Source organism: Lolium rigidum, chromosome 3, assembly GCF_022539505.1.
Source record: "Lolium rigidum isolate FL_2022 chromosome 3, APGP_CSIRO_Lrig_0.1, whole genome shotgun sequence".
Lineage (NCBI taxonomy): Eukaryota > Viridiplantae > Streptophyta > Magnoliopsida > Poales > Poaceae > Lolium > Lolium rigidum.
Genome location: NC_061510.1, coordinates 277,452,362 through 277,471,273, shown reverse-complemented (window position 1 = coordinate 277,471,273; position 18,912 = coordinate 277,452,362). Strand labels below are relative to the sequence as shown.

General features: G+C 47.9%; 1 protein-coding gene and 1 pseudogene across 2 annotated transcripts; both read left to right on the top strand.

Moving 5' to 3' along the window:
- Window positions 1–340: 340 nt before the first annotated feature.
- On the top strand, window positions 341–1,285 carry LOC124696567 (annotated as a pseudogene).
- Window positions 1,286–13,166: 11,881 nt separating this feature from the next.
- Window positions 13,167–18,154, top strand: LOC124703459 (splicing factor 3B subunit 1-like). Of its 2 annotated transcripts, none has more exons than XM_047235665.1 (2): window positions 13,167–17,039; window positions 17,861–18,154. In XM_047235665.1, the coding sequence occupies exon 1, from the start codon at window positions 13,180–13,182 to the stop codon at window positions 17,032–17,034; it is 3,855 nt and encodes a 1,284-aa protein (XP_047091621.1). In that variant the 5' UTR covers window positions 13,167–13,179; the 3' UTR covers window positions 17,035–17,039; window positions 17,861–18,154. The 2 variants fall into 2 exon arrangements, with proteins under 2 accessions (XP_047091621.1, XP_047091622.1); XM_047235666.1 differs by lacking the exon at window positions 17,861–18,154 and adding an exon at window positions 17,741–17,854.
- Window positions 18,155–18,912: the final 758 nt, after the last annotated feature.

The following is an 18,912-nucleotide window of genomic DNA, read 5'->3' as shown; positions in this document are numbered from 1 at the left end:
AGCCGGTGAGATTGACAACCTCACTGTTAAGTTGGAACAAAGTATTTTGATTGTGTTGTGCAGGTTCCACGTTGGCGCCGGAATCCCTGGTGTTGCGCCGCACTACACTCCTTCACCAACAACCTTCACGTGGCCTTCATCTCCTACTGGTTCGATAACCTTGGTTTCTTACTGAGGGAAAACTTGCTGCTGTACGCATCACACTTTCCTCTTGGGGTTCTCAACGGACTTGTGCTTCACTCGTTATCAAGCGCCCGACGCGAAATGCTCCAACCATATTCCGCTCCTCTTCATGGATGCGGGAGCATGCCAAATCGGACGCCAAAGCTCCTCCTCGTGGATGCGAGAGCATGCCAAATTGGAGGCCAAATTAGAAGCAGGTGAGGCCGAATTGGAGCGGACAGGGGCGGCTCGCCCGGGATTCCACGGGTTACCTGCGGCGGACGGGGGAGAAAGGAGGTGGCGGTGGTCGATGAAGTGTCCCCCATCGCCGAGGAGCCCCGATTTGTTCGCCGCGTCGCGCCTGACCTATGCCTCCGCGCCGCGCCCAATCTTCGCCGGATTCCGTCTCCGCACCTCCGCTCCTCTAGTCGCCAGCAAGGTCGAGCGTGTCGAGGGATTCACGCAGACCGAGCGGATGCGCGCGGGGATGGAGGAGGCGCGGCGCCGACACGTCCGGGCGCTGCTGTTAGCATCGGAGCGTGCTGCGGCGGGGCGTCTGCGGGCCGCGGACGCCGCGCTGGAGCTCGCGCGCTGCCACAACGCGACCTTGTCAGAGAGGCTCGCCCAGATCAGCGCGGAGGGGCAGGCGTGGATCGGCGTCACCAAGAGCCACGAGGAGGCCGTGGCCGGACTCCGCGCCACCCTCGACTAGCTCCTGCAATCCCCTTCCGCGGCAGAAGGAGTGGCTGGAGAGGGCGCCGACGCCAAGGACGTGAGGCCCTACTGTTTCGAGACCCCCGCGGGAGACGACGATGCCGTGGATGACGGCGAGGCGGCGTCCAACAAGTCCAGAGAAGCGTGCAAGGCCTGCGGCGAGGGCGAGTCGTGCGTGCTGGCTCTGCCGTGCCGGCACCCGTGTCTCTGTCCCGCCTGCGACGCCGCCGTGGACACAAGCTCCGCCCTACCTCTCCGCCCCTGCCGCGGCCCCTACCTCGCCGCCCCCTGCCCCGGCCTCCCCTACATCGTCATCAATAGGAGCTCGAGGGTCCCCGTGCGCCACCCCTACATCGCCGTCGACAGGATTGGGGTGTTTTTCTTTTTGACTTGGTGTTGGTGGGCGTGATTTAGGGGATAACGACAGCCAGAAAACATATGGACGTCGTTTGGTCGCCGTGAGCCAGGAAGGGAATCTCAACGTTGATCCAACGATAGCTAGACCGTGCTCACGTACCCCCTGATCACAAAATCCACTCTCCAAATCACATATAGGAGGCATATTGTAATCATAATTAATTTTCTCCTCAACAGTAGGTGGACTGAAAATATCATTTTCATAAAAACTAGCTTCCCCAAGTTTAGACTTTTCCATAGCATTAGCAATAATGGTGTTCAAAGAATTTATACTAATAACATTACTATTAACATGCAAATAAAGTTCCATAGGTTTTTAATTTTCTCTTCAAACACATCATGTCCTAACTCAAGATAAATACTATAAAGCTCTCTAATTTTGTTGTTGTTTTCAATTAAGTCAAACTAGCGAAAATAAAAACAAGAATAAAATGATATAATTACAGAATCTAAAGGAAATAACTTCGAGAAATCACCAATAACTAAAAGACTTAGTGATGAGGACATCCCTACCTCACTACTACCTCCGTCATTAACAAATGAAGATGAACCTGCTGTGAAGCTCAAGTCCAATGAAGTTCGGATTGGACCAATTACCAGAGCTCGTGCGAAGCTACTTAATCAACAGGTGAACTTGTTCCTAAACGATATTTTGATTGATGAGAACTTTATACTGCCTAAGTCCTATTACTTATGTATCATCAGGTATCAAGAGGAGACAAGCATCGCACGAGGAGAGGAGCAGCTGGACATGAAGACGGACGTCAAGAAGGCCGTGAAGCTGGACATGGAGCTGGACATGAAGATATCTCATGGACGCGCGAGGGAGGGGCGGGAGGAATGCGCGAGAGGAGAAGAAGAAGTCCAGGCCGGTCCAGAACCCGGTCAGACCGGCCCCCAGACCGGACCGTCCGGTTCCTGGCCCGGTCGACCGGTCGTAAACCGGCCACCAACCGGAGGGAAATTATCGTACCGGGCGAGACCGGAAACTTCGCAGCTTTCCCGGTTTCCGACCGGTTGACCGGACCACCGACCGGACCGCCCGGTCCACAGCCCGGTTGACCGGACCACAAACCGGACAGCCCGGTCCACGGCCCGGTTGACCGGATCCCGGACCGGACCGGTCCGAGTCCGTCTCGACCGGATCTATTGCGGGTCGGTTATTTTTGTATCTTTTCGACCAGAACTCGTCCCGGACACCTATATAAGTGCCCAGGACGCCCCCTAGCTGCTTTAGACCACGTTTAAGATAAACCCTAGTTCTTAGTTGTTTGCTCTGCAAAACTATTGAATTCCCTACACCATATTGCTTGGATATCGTGTAGATCCTGTTTAAGTCTTGTGTGATCTCGTTGTTCCATTGGGAATTAGACGGTTGCAACTTACCGCTTCGTGGTCGGCGGCTACGTGCGCAAGTGTGTGGAGTTGCGAATATCTTGCGGGGTTGAGAGCTGTTGCATTGGCGACGAGGACCAATCGAGAGATCTCGTTGCGTCATACAAGTTATCATCCACTACATCGTCGTGTTTCTCCGCTGCCATCACCCCGTGATCATCATCACCACCGTTGCTTATCGAGAAGATCGGGCCACCCCTTATCATCTTGGTATCAGATTTCCGAGTTTTCCTTGGTAAGCCATCCACAATCCACCCCATAGTTGAGTTGTGAGTGTTTTCCTATCCGAGAAAAGCCATAAAAAGTTAGGGTTAGGGTTTGCCATAGCCTTAGATTGCACTAATTTCGAGTTTTAGTTGCTTTTCGTAGTTGTTTTTGCGTATCTTTCTCTTTCTTCTCGTAGAATTGTTAGGGTTTGCGTTTACCCTATCATCTTGTGTCTAGTTTCTCATAGTGTGTTAGTTTTTGTTACTCCGAGTCCACATAGCGTACAGTGTGCTTGTTCCCAACCATAGACACAGCCTATCGATATAAAGTGACTAGGAACTTCCCCAGAAGAGACTAGTTTTACCGCTCGACAGGCTGCTCGTTAGGGTTTTGGTGCTTTGCAATTTCTGTTGGCCGTGTTATCAAGGAGTTGAGTCAAAAAAAAAGCAAAAAGAGCTACATAGCTGCGTGTGTTATACAAAAAGAAAAATACAAAAAGAAAAGTGTTGTGCTAGTTGAATCAAGTGAAGGCCTAAGTTTACTTTACTGCACCCGTAGTTGAGCAATCTTGTGCCTGTTTCGTTGAGCTTTGCTAGCGTCTCTCTAGTGCATTGCAACCTTTTTCTTCCATATAGTTGCATTGCCCCATTATATCGCCCTGTGTGAGTATCTTTGGTTGTCTACGGTCAGCGCTAGAGCTTGTTATTGGTGCAAATAGGTAGCCTACCTACAGCCCCACATATATCCTGCTTTGTCGTGTGATTGTTCTTATACCCTTGATATTCGCTTCGCTACATCCGTGCACTAGTTGTTCCTACAAGTGGTAAGCAACACTAATTTACTTTGGAACGGTAAGATTTCCTTTTCTTATCAGTTTTGAGTGAGTTGTGAGAGTACCACCATATATTTTGATTTAGTGCACTAACCTACTAATCATGTCTGCTAGTGATAATAAGATTGTTAACCAGGAAAACAAGAATTCGGCAGATATCGTCACATGGAGGGAGTATGAAGCTCTTCGTAACGAGATGCGACGTGAATTCCGCACTAAGGATGATGAGCTTAAGGATACGGTTGACGAGATCAAACGGACGCTGGATGCTACTAATATCACCGTCAACTGGATTGGCTGATCAAATGACCGATATACGGCGCACTCTTGCCGATATGCGCCTTACTATTGAGAATTTGACTACACAACAACAACAAGACGATGATGAAGATCCTGAGCTTGAAGATGACGCACACAATGCTCGTGGTGCGCCTCATGGTCATCGTCCGCGTGGTCGGGCTCCACTTGGCCGTAATGGTCGTGGGCAAGATGAAGAAGATGGATTGGGTAAGCCCAAGTTTTCCATACCCAAGTTTGAAGGGGGAGCTGATGTTGAAGAATATCTCACTTGGGAGCTCAAGATTGAAAAGTTATGGAGCTTACATCCCAACTACTCTGAAGATAAGAAGATCAAGCTTGCTTCTTCTGAATTTGATGGTTATGCATTACGTTGGTGGGATTCTTTGATTCGTAACCGCGACGAAGATGGTGCACAGCCTATCCGTACATGGCGTGCTATGAAGGAGGTTATGACTTCTCGTTTTGTGCCTACAAATTACATGCGGAATATATTTGATAAGCTAACACTATTGAGGCAAGGTGTGAAGACTGTTGATGAGTACTACATGGAGATGGAGATGCTTATGCGGCGTGGTCGTGTCCGTGAGTCTCTAGAGATGACAATGCAGCGTTTTCTCAATGGATTGAAGTATGATGTTAAAGGCATTGTTCGTCATTACACCTACACCGATATGAATCAATTGTTACATCATGCAAGAGAAGCTGAATCACGGTTGGTTGAAGAAGCAAAGGTTAAAGGACGTGCTACGGGAGCTGGGCGTTTATACCCCGCGCGCCCTCTACGGCGCCGGCACCGTCGACGCGCTCCGTTCCTTACTCTACTCCGCCTAGCAAACCGGTCTCCAATGTATCTAATGCAAAGAAGTCCGAATCTGCGGCAAGTACGAGTGGTTCCGGTGTGTCTACAACGCGCAACCGCGATATGCTTTGCCATACATGTGGTGGCAAGGGTCACTTCAAGAGAGATTGTCCTAACCGCAAAGTCATGTTTATCAATGAGGACAATGAGTATGAGACTGGAGATGATGTTGATCTAAATGCTCCAGAAGATGATGAATATGACACCGATGGTGAAGATGCATATCCTTCGATGCTCGTACCATTGTTGTGTCGCGACGTGCTCTTAATGTGTTGCCTAGCGCATCTACTCGGCGCTGCAATTTGTTCCAAACCAAAGCTTTGGTTGGTCCTGACAAGGCTTGCAAGGTCATTATTGATGGCGGGAGTTGCCGCAATTTAGCAAGCAAGGAGTTATGTACCAAGCTGAAGTTGAAGTACCTACCGCACCCGCATCCATATTATATTCGGTGGTTGAGCGACAATGGTGAGATGAAGGTAAACCATATGGTGCGTGTTGAGTTTGAGATTGGACCGTATAAGGATTGCATTGATTTTGATGTGGTTCCTATGACGGTTTGTCACCTCTTATTGGGTCGGCCTTGGCTCTATGACCGTTACTGTGCAACACAATGGCCGCGCCAATACATATCACTTGGAGTACAAGGGCAAGAAAATTAACTTACGGACCTATGTCACCACAACAGATTGTCAATGAGTCTCGTCAGAAGATTGAAGTGAATTTGGAGGATGCATCTCTAGATAGGCGAGAGAATTGTAATGTCGTGAGTGATATAACGAAAAGTGAGAGAGTGAATTCCTTAGTTTCATTAGCCACCAAAGAAGACATGAGAGAATTTAGTGAGGATCCTACGGCCATGCCTCTTGTGCTTTTGTACGAGGGTACGGTTTTGGTTTCTAACGACATGACCCCTCTTCCTATTGGTGTTTCTAGTGTTTTGCGGGAATTCGGCGACGTGTTTCCGGAGGAGGTACCCGCGAGGATTACCACCATTGCGAGGTATTGAGCATCAAATTGACTTGATTCCCGGAGCATCGCTGCCCAATAGGGCGCCATATCGCACTAATCCCGAAGAGACGAAGGAGATACGAAGCAAGTACAAGCGCTACTCGACAAAGGTTATATCCGCATAAGCCTTAGTCCTTGTGCTTGTTCCTGTTATTCTAGTTCCTAAGAAAGATGGTACTTGGCGTATGTGCGTAGATTGTAGAGCTATAAACAACATTACTATTCGATATCGTCATCCTATTCCCCGTTTAGAGGATATGCTAGATGAATTGAGTGGTGCTGCTTGTGTTCTCTAAAATTGATTTGCGTAGTGGTTATCATCAAATTAGGATGAAAGAAGGGGATGAGTGGAAAACCGCCTTTAAAACAAAATTTGGTTTATATGAGTGGTTAGTAATGCCTTTTGGGTTAACTAATGCACCTAGCACTTTCATGAGACTAATGAACCATGTTTTGCGTGAATTTATTGGCAAATTTGTGGTTGTATACTTTGATGACATATTAATCTACAGCCGCAATGAATCCGATCATACTATACATATTCGACATGTTTTGCAAGTGTTGCGTGATAATCAACTCTATGGTAATCTTGAGAAGTGCACATTTTGCAAAGATAGGGTCATATTTACGGGTTATGTTGTCTCTAAGCATGGAGTAGAAGTAGATGTGTCTAAAATTGAAGCTATTCAAAATTGGCCTACTCCCATGAATGTGAGTCAAGTTAGAAGTTTTCATGGTCTAGGCTGGGTTTTATCGCCGTTTTGTGCCCAATTTTTCTACTATTGCTTGCACCTTTGAATGAATTGACTAAAAAGGGTGTTGTCTTTGAGTGGGGCGTTGCCCAAGATCATGCTTTTGATGAACTGAAACGATTGTTAACTTCGCACCGTTGCTTGCACTTCCTGATTTCAATAAGCAATTTGAGATTGAATGTGATGCTAGTGGTATTGGAATTGGTGGTGTGTTGATGCAAGAGGGTCGCCCAATTGCATATTTCTCGAGAAACTATCCGGTGCTAAGTTGAACTATCCTATATATGATAAAGAATTGTATGCTTTAATTAGAGTTCTTGAGGTTTGGCAACATTATTCGTGGCCAAAAGAATTTATCATACATTCGATCATGAAGCTTTAAAATACTCGAAAGCCCAATCTACTTTGCATAAGCGTCTAGCTAAGTGGGTTGAGTTCATTGAGTCTTTTCCATACATCATTAAACATAAGAAGGGAAAAGATAATATTGTTGCTGATGCTCTATCTAGGAAGAATATGCTATTAACTCAACTTGATGTTAAAATTCCTGGTTTAGAGATACTATGTGATTTGTATGCTACTGATCATGATTTTGCTGAACCATATCGCTTATGTGCTCTTGGTAAAGCATGGGAAAAATATCACATACATGATGGGTTCTTGTTTAGAGCTAACAAATTATGTGTTCCAGAATCGTCTGTGCGTTTGCTCTTATTGCAGGAATCACATGCTGGAGGTTTGATGGCTTACTTTGGGCGTGAGAAGACGCTACTCATGCTCGCTGATCATTTTTATTGGCCAAAGATGAGGAGGGACGTGGACAGGTATGTGAAGAGGTGCATTACTTGCAACAAGTCCAAGTCCAAGCTGAAGCCTCACGGTTTGTATACTCCGTTACCGGCACCTACTACACCTTGGGAAGATATTAGTATGGATTTTGTGTTAGGTTTGCCGCGTACTAAAAGGGGCCATGATTCTATATTTGTGGTAGTGGACAGATTTTCTAAAATGTCACACTTTATTGCCTGCCACAAAAGCGACGATGCGTCGCATATTGCTAACCTGTTTTTCAGGGAGATTGTTCGACTACATGGAGTCCCGAAGACTATTGTTTCGATCGTGATGTGAAGTTCATGAGCTACTTCGGAAGACACTTTGGGGAAAGCTCGGGACAAAGCTACTGTTCAGTACTACTTGTCATCCTCAAACCGATGGTCAAACTGAGGTGGTGAATCGAACCTTGTCACAACCGTTGAGATCCATGATCAAGAAGAACCTCGAAGGAGTGGGAAGAGTGTTTGCCGCATGTGGAGTTTGCTTACAACAGGGCGGTACATTCTACCACGGAGTTGTGTCCTTTTGAGGTGGTGTATGGTTTCAAACCCATTACTCCACTTGACTTGTTGCCTTTGCCCATACATGAGAGAGTTAATATGGAGGCATCCAAGATGGCAGATTTTGTGCGTAAGATCCATGTGAAGACTAAAGAGTTAATCGAGAAGAAAGGCAAGAGCAATGCTGCAAGGATGAACAAGAAGCGCAAAGAGATGTTGTTCAAGCACTGGTGATTTGGTCCGGGTACATTTTCGCAAGGATAGGTTCCCGAAGCCGCGGAAGTCTAAGTTGAAGCCGCGTGGTGCTCGGTCCTTACAAAGTGCTTGCCAAGATCAATGATAATGCATACTCGATAGATCTTCCGAGTTGATGAGTTTGGTGTCGATAATTCTTTCAATGTTGCTGATTTGACACCATATGACGGAGAAGACCTTGGAGCGTCGGGGTCGACGCCTTTTGAAGGGGGGGGGGAGATGATGAGGACATCCCTACCTCACTACTACCTCTGTCATTAACAAATGAAGATGAACCTGCTGTGAAGCTCAAGTCCAATGAAGTTCGGATTGGACCAATTACCAGAGCTCGTGCGAAGCTACTTAATCAACGAGTGAACTTGTTCCTAAACGATATTTTGATTGATGAGAACTTTATACTGCCTAAGTCCTATTACTTATGTATCATCAGGTATCAAGAGGAGACAAGCATCGCACGAGGAGAGGAGCAGCTGGACATGAAGACGGACGTCAAGAAGGCCGTGAAGCTGGACATGGAGCTGGACATGAAGATATCTCATGGACGCGCGAGGGAGGAGCGGGAGGAATGCGCGAGAGGAGAAGAAGAAGTCCAGGCCGGTCCAAAACCCGGTCAGACCGGCCCCCAGACCGGACCGTCCGGTTCCTGGCCCGGTCGACCGGTCGTAAACCGGCCACCAACCGGAGGGAAATTATCGTACCGGGGCGAGACCGGAAACTCGCAGCTTTTCCCGGTTTCCGACCGGTTGACCGGACCACCGACCGGACCGCCCGGTCCACAGCCCGGTTGACCGGACCACAAACCGGACAGCCCGGTCCACAGCCCGGTTGACCGGATCCCGCAGCCGGACCAGTCCGAGTCTGTCTCGACCGCGATCTATTCCGGGTCGGTTATTTTTGTATCTTTTCGACCGGAACTCGTCCCGGACACCTATATAAGTGCCCAGGACGCCCCCTAGCTGCTTTAGACCACGTTTAAGATAAACCCTAGTTCTTAGTTGTTTGCTTCGCAAAACTATTGAATTCCCTACACCATATTGCTTGGATATCGTGTAGATCCCGTTTTAAGTCTTGTGTGATCTCGCTGTTCCATTGGGAATTAGACGGTTGCAACTTACCGCTTCGTGGTCGGCGGCTACGTGCGCAAGTGTGTGGAGTTGCGAATATCTTGCGGGGTTGAGAGCTGTTGCATTGGAGACGAGGGACCAATCGAGAGATCTCGTTGCGTCATACAAGTTATCATCCACTACATCGTCGTGTTTCTCCGCTGCCATCACCCCGTGATCATCATCACCACCGTTGCTTACTGAGAAGATCGGGCCACCCCTTATCACTTAGTAACTAGAGGATGTGAGTACCTTTTATCTTACCTCCTGGCAACGACACCAGAAAATATCTTGATGTCTACGCACGCTTCTATTCTTGTAAACAGTGTTGGGCCTCCAAGTGCAGAAATTTTCTAGCACAACAACAAGTTTTCCTTAAGTGTATCACCCAAGGTTTATCGAGCTCATGGAGGTAGAGGTCAAAGATATCCCTATCAGGCAACCCTGAAATTACGATACAAGAAGTCTCTTGTGTCCCCAACACACCCAATACACTTGTCAGGTGTATAGCTGCACTAGTTCGGTGAAGAGATAGTGAAATACAAGTAATATGGATGATTGTAAGTGGTAATTGCAATCTAAAATAAAAATGGCAGCAATTAAACATGTAGCAGAATTGGCTGTAAACGGTGTTTCAATGCTTGAAAATAAGGCCTAGGGATCATACTTTCACTAGTGGACACTCTGAACAATGATATCATAATTGAATACATAGATATTATCGCTTCACTATGCTACTGTGAACCACTCTTCGGTTGGTTAACAAACACAAATTCACTGTGTATGTCTGCGTAAGCACTCCTTAAAGTTCGTATTCCCAATCTATGGAAGCCCCAAGCTATCACTTTGAGCATACACAGATGGTACTAACTAGACACGACAATTCATAAGTATTTCTGTAAATTAAGCTTAAGAAACAAACACGGTGTGCACACCTTCACTTTGTGGGACAAGGTGTCCCCGGAGATCACATAATAAAACCACTTGAGTAGCACAATAGTTGAAGAATAACATCTACTTGTTCAACTAGATTACAAAGCTCATGATCACAAAAAGATCACACATGGAGAGATAGATAGACCACACAGCTACCGGTAAAGCCCTCATCCTCGGGGGAGAACTACTCACTCCTCATCATGGGAGTCAGCAACGGCGATGAAGATGGCGATAGAGTTGATGGAGATGGCTCCTGGGGCAATTCCCTGTCCCGGCAGGGAGCTAGAACAGAGACTTCTGTCCTCCGAAACTTGTCTACGATGGCGGCGGAGCTACGGAACTTTTCGTGGATGGAGGCTGGATGATTTAGGGTTTTCACGTCGGGAGGCTTCTTATATGCGGAAGGGAGAGGTCGGTGGATGCCAGGGGGGCCACACTAGGTCCTGGCGCAGCCAGGGCCTGGGCTGCGCCAAGGCATGGTGTGGCCCCTCTCTGACCCTCCTTCGTCTCTGCTCTGGACTCCGTCTTTGTGCCGAGAAAAATAGAAAATTTGGTTTTGTTTCGTCCAATTCTGAGAATATTTCCTATACAACTTTTCTGAAATACAAAATAACAGAAAACATGAAACTGGCACTGTGGCATCTTGTCAGTAGGTTAGTGCCGAAAAATGTATAAAGTGCAACGAAGTCTCTCCGGGCATAATTCCCAAATCCTGGATCCTGAACCTGAAATTCCCGATCCCGAACCCGAAAAACCTGAGCACTTATTCAGGAGTGTGTTTCGATTTCCCGACATTAATTTAGGAAACTCGGGTGTGTAGTCCTGGCACCTAAATCTCCCAAAACTCCCGAAGAGCCCATCAACAACTATACAAAGGCTAGATTTCATCCAGCCCAGCCTAGCCCAGGTGGCCCGAGAGTAAACCCTAGACTACTAGTATAGCTCTTCCACCACTCGATGTATGCAGCCTCTGCCCTCTCCTTACTCCCCGACGGCCAGACCCCCCACACCCCACCCCGCCGCCGCCACAACCTCCCCAGAGCCGCCGCTCGCCACGGCCTACCGCCTCCTCGTCGACACCTCCCCGTCGCAGCGCCGCTCGCCACGACCCACTGCTGACTGCCATCGCTTGCTAGTCGCCACGGTGCGCAGTCACCGCTCTCCACGACCCATCGCCTCCTCGTCGATACCTCCCCATCGTCCTCCGTCCTCCATCCTCCTCGACTCCTCATCGTGGAGACCGGCAAGCTGCTCTCCGGTGCGTCATGGAGACATGTAGAAACAATGATGAAAGCCTGAACCGCCCTTTCTTGTTTTGTTCAGTATATAAATCGGGATGTTCAGGATTTCCCAATCCCGAACCCGAAGTCGAACTATCGGGTACCCAAATTGTCGGGAGACAAAAAAAATTGATGAATTTTCGGGTGTCATTTTTCAGGTCCCGATTTTTTTATCCTGAATTTCCTGTCCCGAATTTTTGGGATTTCCCGAACGCCCAGAGTGACAACGAAGTGTAAGCAAAACATATATAAATTTATGTAAAATAAGCATGGAACATCAAAAATTATAGATACATTCGCAACGTATCAGTGGCCGTTGGCGTCAGCAAGTGTAGAAAATTCTAAGGTTCGTTCTGTATTTTCCTATCCTTTAGAGTTTTGCCTGCAAAGTTTTCAGGACAACTATTTTTCTCCTAGTACTTTTTTTTAGTTTTTAAGTTGGTATGTCCATATAACTTGATTTTCATTTAATACTAGTTTATTTAAAATTCTACTCATAGATCACTTCTCCACTCCTCCCGATGCGGAGGTGGAGGCGGCAATTTTTTTTTTGACAATCAATATCATTATATTTATAGTAACAAATATTACATAGTAGAGATACATGAGCTGTCTCCACCGATTATAAAAATAAAGTCTAAAAGATAGTAGCAAATCTTCGAGGTATTCAAACCCTTTCTTCTTCCAAAACATAATCTTGTACATTTCTGAAGATATATAATAAATACCAAAAAAGGTTCTCCTATAATTGTAATTCGAGCCGCAATGCCAATGCTGAGTGCACGCGCGCAACCATTAAATTAGTCAATCAGCATCAGCAAGAGTATCAACACCAGTATGTCAGAGAATAACAACCGACCAGCCTTGTTGATGTCGTTGGAGAGATGAGAGTACGAATCGTCATTGTCGAGGAAGTAGTAGCCGAGACAAGAACTCCGAGGATAATCCTCCTCCCGGCAACCATGAGAAAAGATCCAAAATCGATCTGGCGAAGCAAAATCTGAAGGCCCATACCTAGAGAATTATAACCTTTCAACATCACCATTGACATTGAGAAGGAGATCTCTTCGTCGAACGGAAGGTCGAATATCACTTATTGCAGATAATGCCATCTCCATTAAAGGGAAACCGACAAAAAAATAGCTAACAAACCCTAACATAATCTATCAAAAACACTAATTTTATTGAAAACTTCACGCATAGATTGGGTTCTCCACTCCTGGTGATGCCAGCAAAGCAGGTCCGAGGAGGGAAACCGATCCATCGAAAAGGCTAAGGTGGAGGCGGCGGCTGTTGGAAATGGTAGAGTTACAAGGCGGTGTATTTATTTTTCTGCAGCCGGCGCCTATCTTTGAGAGGAAACCGGGCAAATCACCGACTTTGGCGTTTGATTTAACTCTTGATCCGTCCGTGAAAAAAGGTGGCTCCTGATTTTGTCCCAAGGGAGCCCCGTTCAGATGATTCCCTGACCGAACCAACGGCCACGATATTTCGTAAAGAAACTTTTTCCTTGGCCTCATCATATCATAAATGCTAGCTAGGTGTGGTTCGCCCGATCCGAAGTCCAAACCCTTCTTCCTCCCCACCCAAATCTCGCTCGCGACGCCCTACCCCGCGCCGCCGCCATGGACGGGATCGACGCGGAGCTCGCGCATGCACAGGACGAGCGCCGGAAGCTGGAGGAGGCCCTGGCGGCCGGCGCGCCCATGGCCGTCTCCTCCGTCACCTTCGACAAGGACCTCTACGGCGGGGGCAGCTCGGGCCCCGACCGCTTCGCCGGCTACGACACCTCCATCCCGGCCTCCGAGGACGACGCGCCCGACGACGAGCCCGCCGCCGCCGCCAACCCCGCCGCGCGCCGCCTGGCCTCCTACACGGGCCACGCCCTCGCCGCCGCCGACATCCCCCGCTCGGCCGACGACGACGACGGGGCCGCCGCCAAGAAGTCGCAGCGCATCATCGACCGCGAGGACGACTACCGCCGCCGCCGCCTCGACCGCATCATCTCGCCCGCGCGCCACGACCCCTTCGCCGCCGGGGAGGCCACCCCGGACCCCTCCGTCCGGACCTACGGCGACGCCATGCGCGAGAGCAAGGTGCAGCAGGAGAAGGAGCACGTGCTGCGCGAGATCGCCAAGAAGAAGAAGGAGGAGGAGGAGAGAGCCAAGGACAAGAAGCCTGCGCCCGACCTGCCTCCAGCGGCAGCCACCAAGCGGCGCAACAGGTGGGATCAGTCGCAGGATGCCGATGCTGCTGCTGCTGCTGCTGGAGCCAAGAAGGCCAAGACTGCCTCCGACTGGGATGCCCCTGACGCAACTCCTGGGATCGGACGCTGGGACGCCACCCCTGGCCGTGTCGGAGATGCCACGCCCTCTGTGAGGCGGAACAGATGGGACGAGACGCCAACTCCAGGGAGGATGGCTGATGCAGATGCAACTCCGGCAGCCGGTGGCATTACTCCAGGAGCCACCCCTTCCGGGGCGTGGGATGCTACTCCTAAGCTGCCTGGTGGGCTTGTCACACCAACGCCCAAGAAGCAGAGGTCGCGGTGGGACGAGACGCCGGCGAGCATGGGGAGTGCAACACCTGGTGGCACCGCAGCGACGCCTGCGTCTTACACTCCTGGGCCGACGCCGTTTGGGGCAGAAAACCTTGCGACGCCAACACCTGGCCATATCGCTCGTGGCGCTGTGACTCCGGAGCAGTGGCAGCTGATGAAGTGGGAGCGGGACATTGAGGAGCGCAACAGGCCTCTCACCGATGAGGAGCTTGACGCCATGCTCCCGCAGGAGGGGTACAAGATTCTTGAACCTCCAGCTTCATACCAGCCCATACGCACACCGGCAAGGAAGCTGCTTGCCACGCCAACGCCTCTGACCACACCACTTTATAATATTCCAGAGGAGAATCGTGGACAGCAGTATGACGTGCCCAAGGAGATGAGCGGTGGCTTGCCAGACATGAAGCCGGAAGATTACCAGTACTTTGGACCATTGCTGGATGAGGACGGCGAGGAGCAGCTAACACCGGAGGAGCAGAAGGAGAGGAAGATCATGAAACTTCTCTTTAAGGTTAAGAATGGCACGCCCCCGCAGCGAAAGACAGCACTTCGGCAGCTCACTGACAAAGCGCGGGAGTTTGGTGCTGGTCCTCTGTTCAACAAAATCCTGCCATTGCTCATGCAGCCGACGCTCGAGGACCAGGAGCGGCATCTCCTGGTGAAGGTCATTGATAGGGTGCTCTATAAACTGGATGAGCTGGTCCGTCCATTTGTGCACAAGATTCTGGTGGTTATTGAACCACTTCTGATTGATGAGGATTACTATGCTCGTGTTGAGGGCAGGGAGATTATCTCAAACCTGAGCAAAGCTGCTGGTCTTGCTACAATGATTGCCGCCATGAGACCAGATATTGATAACATTGACGAGTATGTGAGGAATACAACTGCTAGGGCCTTCAGTGTGGTGGCTTCTGCTTTGGGTATCCCTGCCCTCCTCCCATTTTTGAAGGCTGTCTGTCAGAGTAAGAAGTCGTGGCAAGCTCGGCACACTGGTATCAAGATTTGTCAGCAGATTGCTATTCTCATGGGCTGCGCTGTTCTGCCTCACCTTAAGAGCCTAGTTGAGATCATTGAGCATGGTCTAAGTGATGAGAACCAGAAAGTACGGACGATCACTGCCCTCTCTCTTGCGGCACTTGCTGAAGCTGCTGCGCCCTATGGCATAGAAAGTTTTGACAGTGTGTTGAAGCCTCTCTGGAAGGGTATCAGATCTCACCGTGGAAAGGTCCTTGCTGCCTTCTTGAAGGCTATTGGTTTCATCATCCCTCTTATGGATGCTCTGTATGCCAGTTACTACACGAAGGAGGTGATGCAAGTCCTAATTAGGGAATTCCAGTCACCAGACGAAGAGATGAAGAAGATTGTCCTGAAGGTTGTTAAACAGTGTGTCAGTACAGAGGGTGTAGAGGCTGATTATATCCGGACCGACATCCTTCCAGAATTCTTCAAACACTTCTGGGTTAGGAGGATGGCTCTAGATCGTAGGAACTATAAGCAACTCGTGGAAACAACTGTGGAGATGGCAAACAAGGTGGGAGTTACTGGTATTGTTGGTAAGATTGTGGAGGATCTGAAAGATGAGAGTGAGCCTTACAGGAGAATGGTGATGGAAACAATTGAGAAGGTGGTGGCTAATTTGGGTGCCTCAGATATCGATCCTCGTCTAGAGGAGCTGCTTATTGATGGCATCCTGTATGCTTTCCAAGAGCAGACAAGTGATGATGCAAATGTCATGCTTAATGGTTTTGGAGCTGTTGTGAATGCACTCGGCCAGAGGGTCAAGCCTTACCTTCCTCAGATATGTGGTACCATCAAGTGGCGGTTGAACAATAAGAGTGCAAAAGTTAGGCAGCAAGCTGCTGATTTGATCTCAAGGATTGCCATTGTGATGAAGCAGTGCCAGGAGGAGCAGCTTATGGGTCACCTGGGTGTTGTGCTGTATGAGTACTTGGGAGAGGAGTATCCTGAGGTCCTGGGTTCAATTCTTGGAGCTTTGAAGGCTATCGTGAACGTTATTGGTATGACCAAGATGACACCGCCTATCAAGGATCTTCTTCCTCGGCTGACCCCCATCTTGAAGAATAGGCACGAGAAGGTCCAAGAGAACTGCATCGATCTAGTTGGTAGGATTGCTGACCGTGGAGCAGAATTTGTACCAGCTAGGGAGTGGATGAGGATTTGTTTTGAGCTGCTGGAAATGTTGAAGGCTCACAAGAAGGGCATCAGAAGAGCCACTGTGAACACATTTGGTTATATTGCGAAGGCGATTGGGCCACAGGATGTGTTGGCCACTCTGTTGAATAACTTGAAGGTGCAGGAGAGACAGAACCGTGTTTGCACTACCGTGGCAATTGCTATTGTTGCTGAAACTTGCTCGCCTTTCACAGTTTTACCTGCCCTCATGAATGAGTACCGGGTTCCAGAGCTCAATGTCCAGAATGGTGTTTTGAAATCTCTCTCATTCCTCTTTGAGTATATTGGCGAGATGGGGAAAGATTACATATATGCTGTCACTCCCTTGCTTGAAGATGCTTTAATGGACAGGGATCTAGTTCACAGACAGACTGCTGCATCTGCTGTTAAACATATGGCTCTAGGAGTTGCTGGCTTGGGCTGTGAGGATGCTCTTGTCCATTTGCTTAACTTTGTCTGGCCCAATATATTTGAGACATCTCCCCATGTCATAAATGCTGTCATGGAGGCCATTGAGGGGATGAGAGTTGCTCTAGGTGCAGCTGTGGTTCTGAATTATTGTCTCCAAGGACTTTTCCACCCAGCAAGGAAAGTACGTGAAGTATATTGGAAGATCTACAACTCACTGTATATTGGTGCACAAGATGCACTTGTTGCTTCTTACCCTGCACTGGGCGATGACGGGGACAATATCTTCAGCCGTCCAGAGCTAGCCATGTTCGTGTGATCAACGTGAGTCATTCTTATTTCTCAATTCTTAATGATAAGTCTGTAATGTTGGATCATGCATTAATGTTTTCTAGTTTTGGGTGCCCAGTTCCGCTTTATGTGTCAATTTCCTTTTTGTTCACTGTGCTTTTCCATAAATTTGTGATCTTCCTGAATAAATTCACATCCTGATCCAGGCTATGTCAGTAGGCCTTAGAGCAGGTTATCCTCCTGTTGGAGGGATGCTTACTTAAATACAAACAACAATTTTTGGAGCCATAGTTCTTAAACGTTAATCGATTTTCTGTTAGCACTTCATGATATCATATGCTTTTGTAATATCTTTCTTCAGAATGATATTGGGTCAAGTGTTTAGGTATGGATACATAATTGCACCACTAGGAGACTGGAAGTCCTTGCCCCTTGTTATTGAATCAGGGCACATGTCATTTTAGCATTTGAGCACTAGCAAGTGGTGTACAACTTGTGTTTTCATTTTCCTGTTGCAATTTTGTTGTATTATTTTTTCCACAAAAGCAAGAATCTGATATCCAAACGCATTGGCAGGATGTGCATATCCATGTATCGACATTCACATATGCATCGATCAATGTGACACATGAACTGGGGGTGGTATTTGAATTAGAGCTCACATTTGATAATTACTTAGTGTTGCTTGTTGTGATGTCTGTTTTTATTGAAGCTGCAATTTTTTCTATTTGCAGGCGTGTTCCTTCCTGAAGGGGATGCAATCTTTAAGAAATGCTCTTTTATTACCTGGCTACTACTAAACCGTTTCCGTAATCCGAGGCACTAACCGTTTTCGAAACTGTTGTGCTTTTCAGGTGATGCTGAAGAGTGTTTTCTGTATTGGAGACCCGCGTCAGAGTAGCTGAAGGATAGTACTGTTTTGGAGAGTGAAGATCATCAATACCGTCTTATGTCCACGTAATATTGGTAGCAGCAGCAAGTACCGTTATCAAAACTTTGTGTTAGCGATGTCTTGTGTAACAGTGTAAATCATCGAGGTGTGTACTGTTACGGTGCCGCAACATGCTATTTATGTTTTGAACGGTTGCCTAGGTTGTGTTTTCAGTTGACTGCCTATAATTTTATATCTCCGTTATGCTGTGATTATATATATATTTCTCCAAGAGTGTTTGAAGCGTGTGATGTTGCACAGCGGTTTGCTTGAACTATGGCCAGCCAGAATTTGCCTCCTAATCAGAAAATATTGGAACATTTCTTGGCTTGTTTTGTACTCGTAGAATACTATCTCATAAAAATAGCGCACACGCATTTAGACTAACTTTCATAAAATTGAGCAATAAAATCTTGATTATATTATATGTAATTAGTATCGTTGGATTTGTATTGAAAAGCACTTTCTAATAATGCTAATTTCATATAAACAATCTTTACATATTTGAAATAGTTGTTGGTCAAATGAAAAGCACGTAAAACGAGGGCGCCTTATTCCTTGAATCGGAGGTAGTATGTGTCTAAAGTTTATCTAGATGCGGATGTTGGAACATTTCTTGGCTTGTTGTGTAGTACTCCTATTTTACTACTACACATAATTATCGTTCAATCGCTTCAATTCAAAGCCTAGGTGGCACGCTATAGGAAGAATGTGTCTCGTGCTCTGAGACAGGAGTGGATATGCCCTCCTATGATATGATGATGATGTAATCTCGTTCAAATAAACTGGAAAAAGCATCAGCCGGAGTAGTGAACGAATCGCCAAACAACATTCGACTTGACGAAACTCATCTGCAATCTGGTCTCGCCGACCGCCAACTCCTGGACCCCAGGCGAGCGCAACCAAGCAGAAGCAGGCAGCCCATTACCGGCCGGTTCTTCGCGCCACCTCCCTACCTGGATCGGCCTCGGCCAT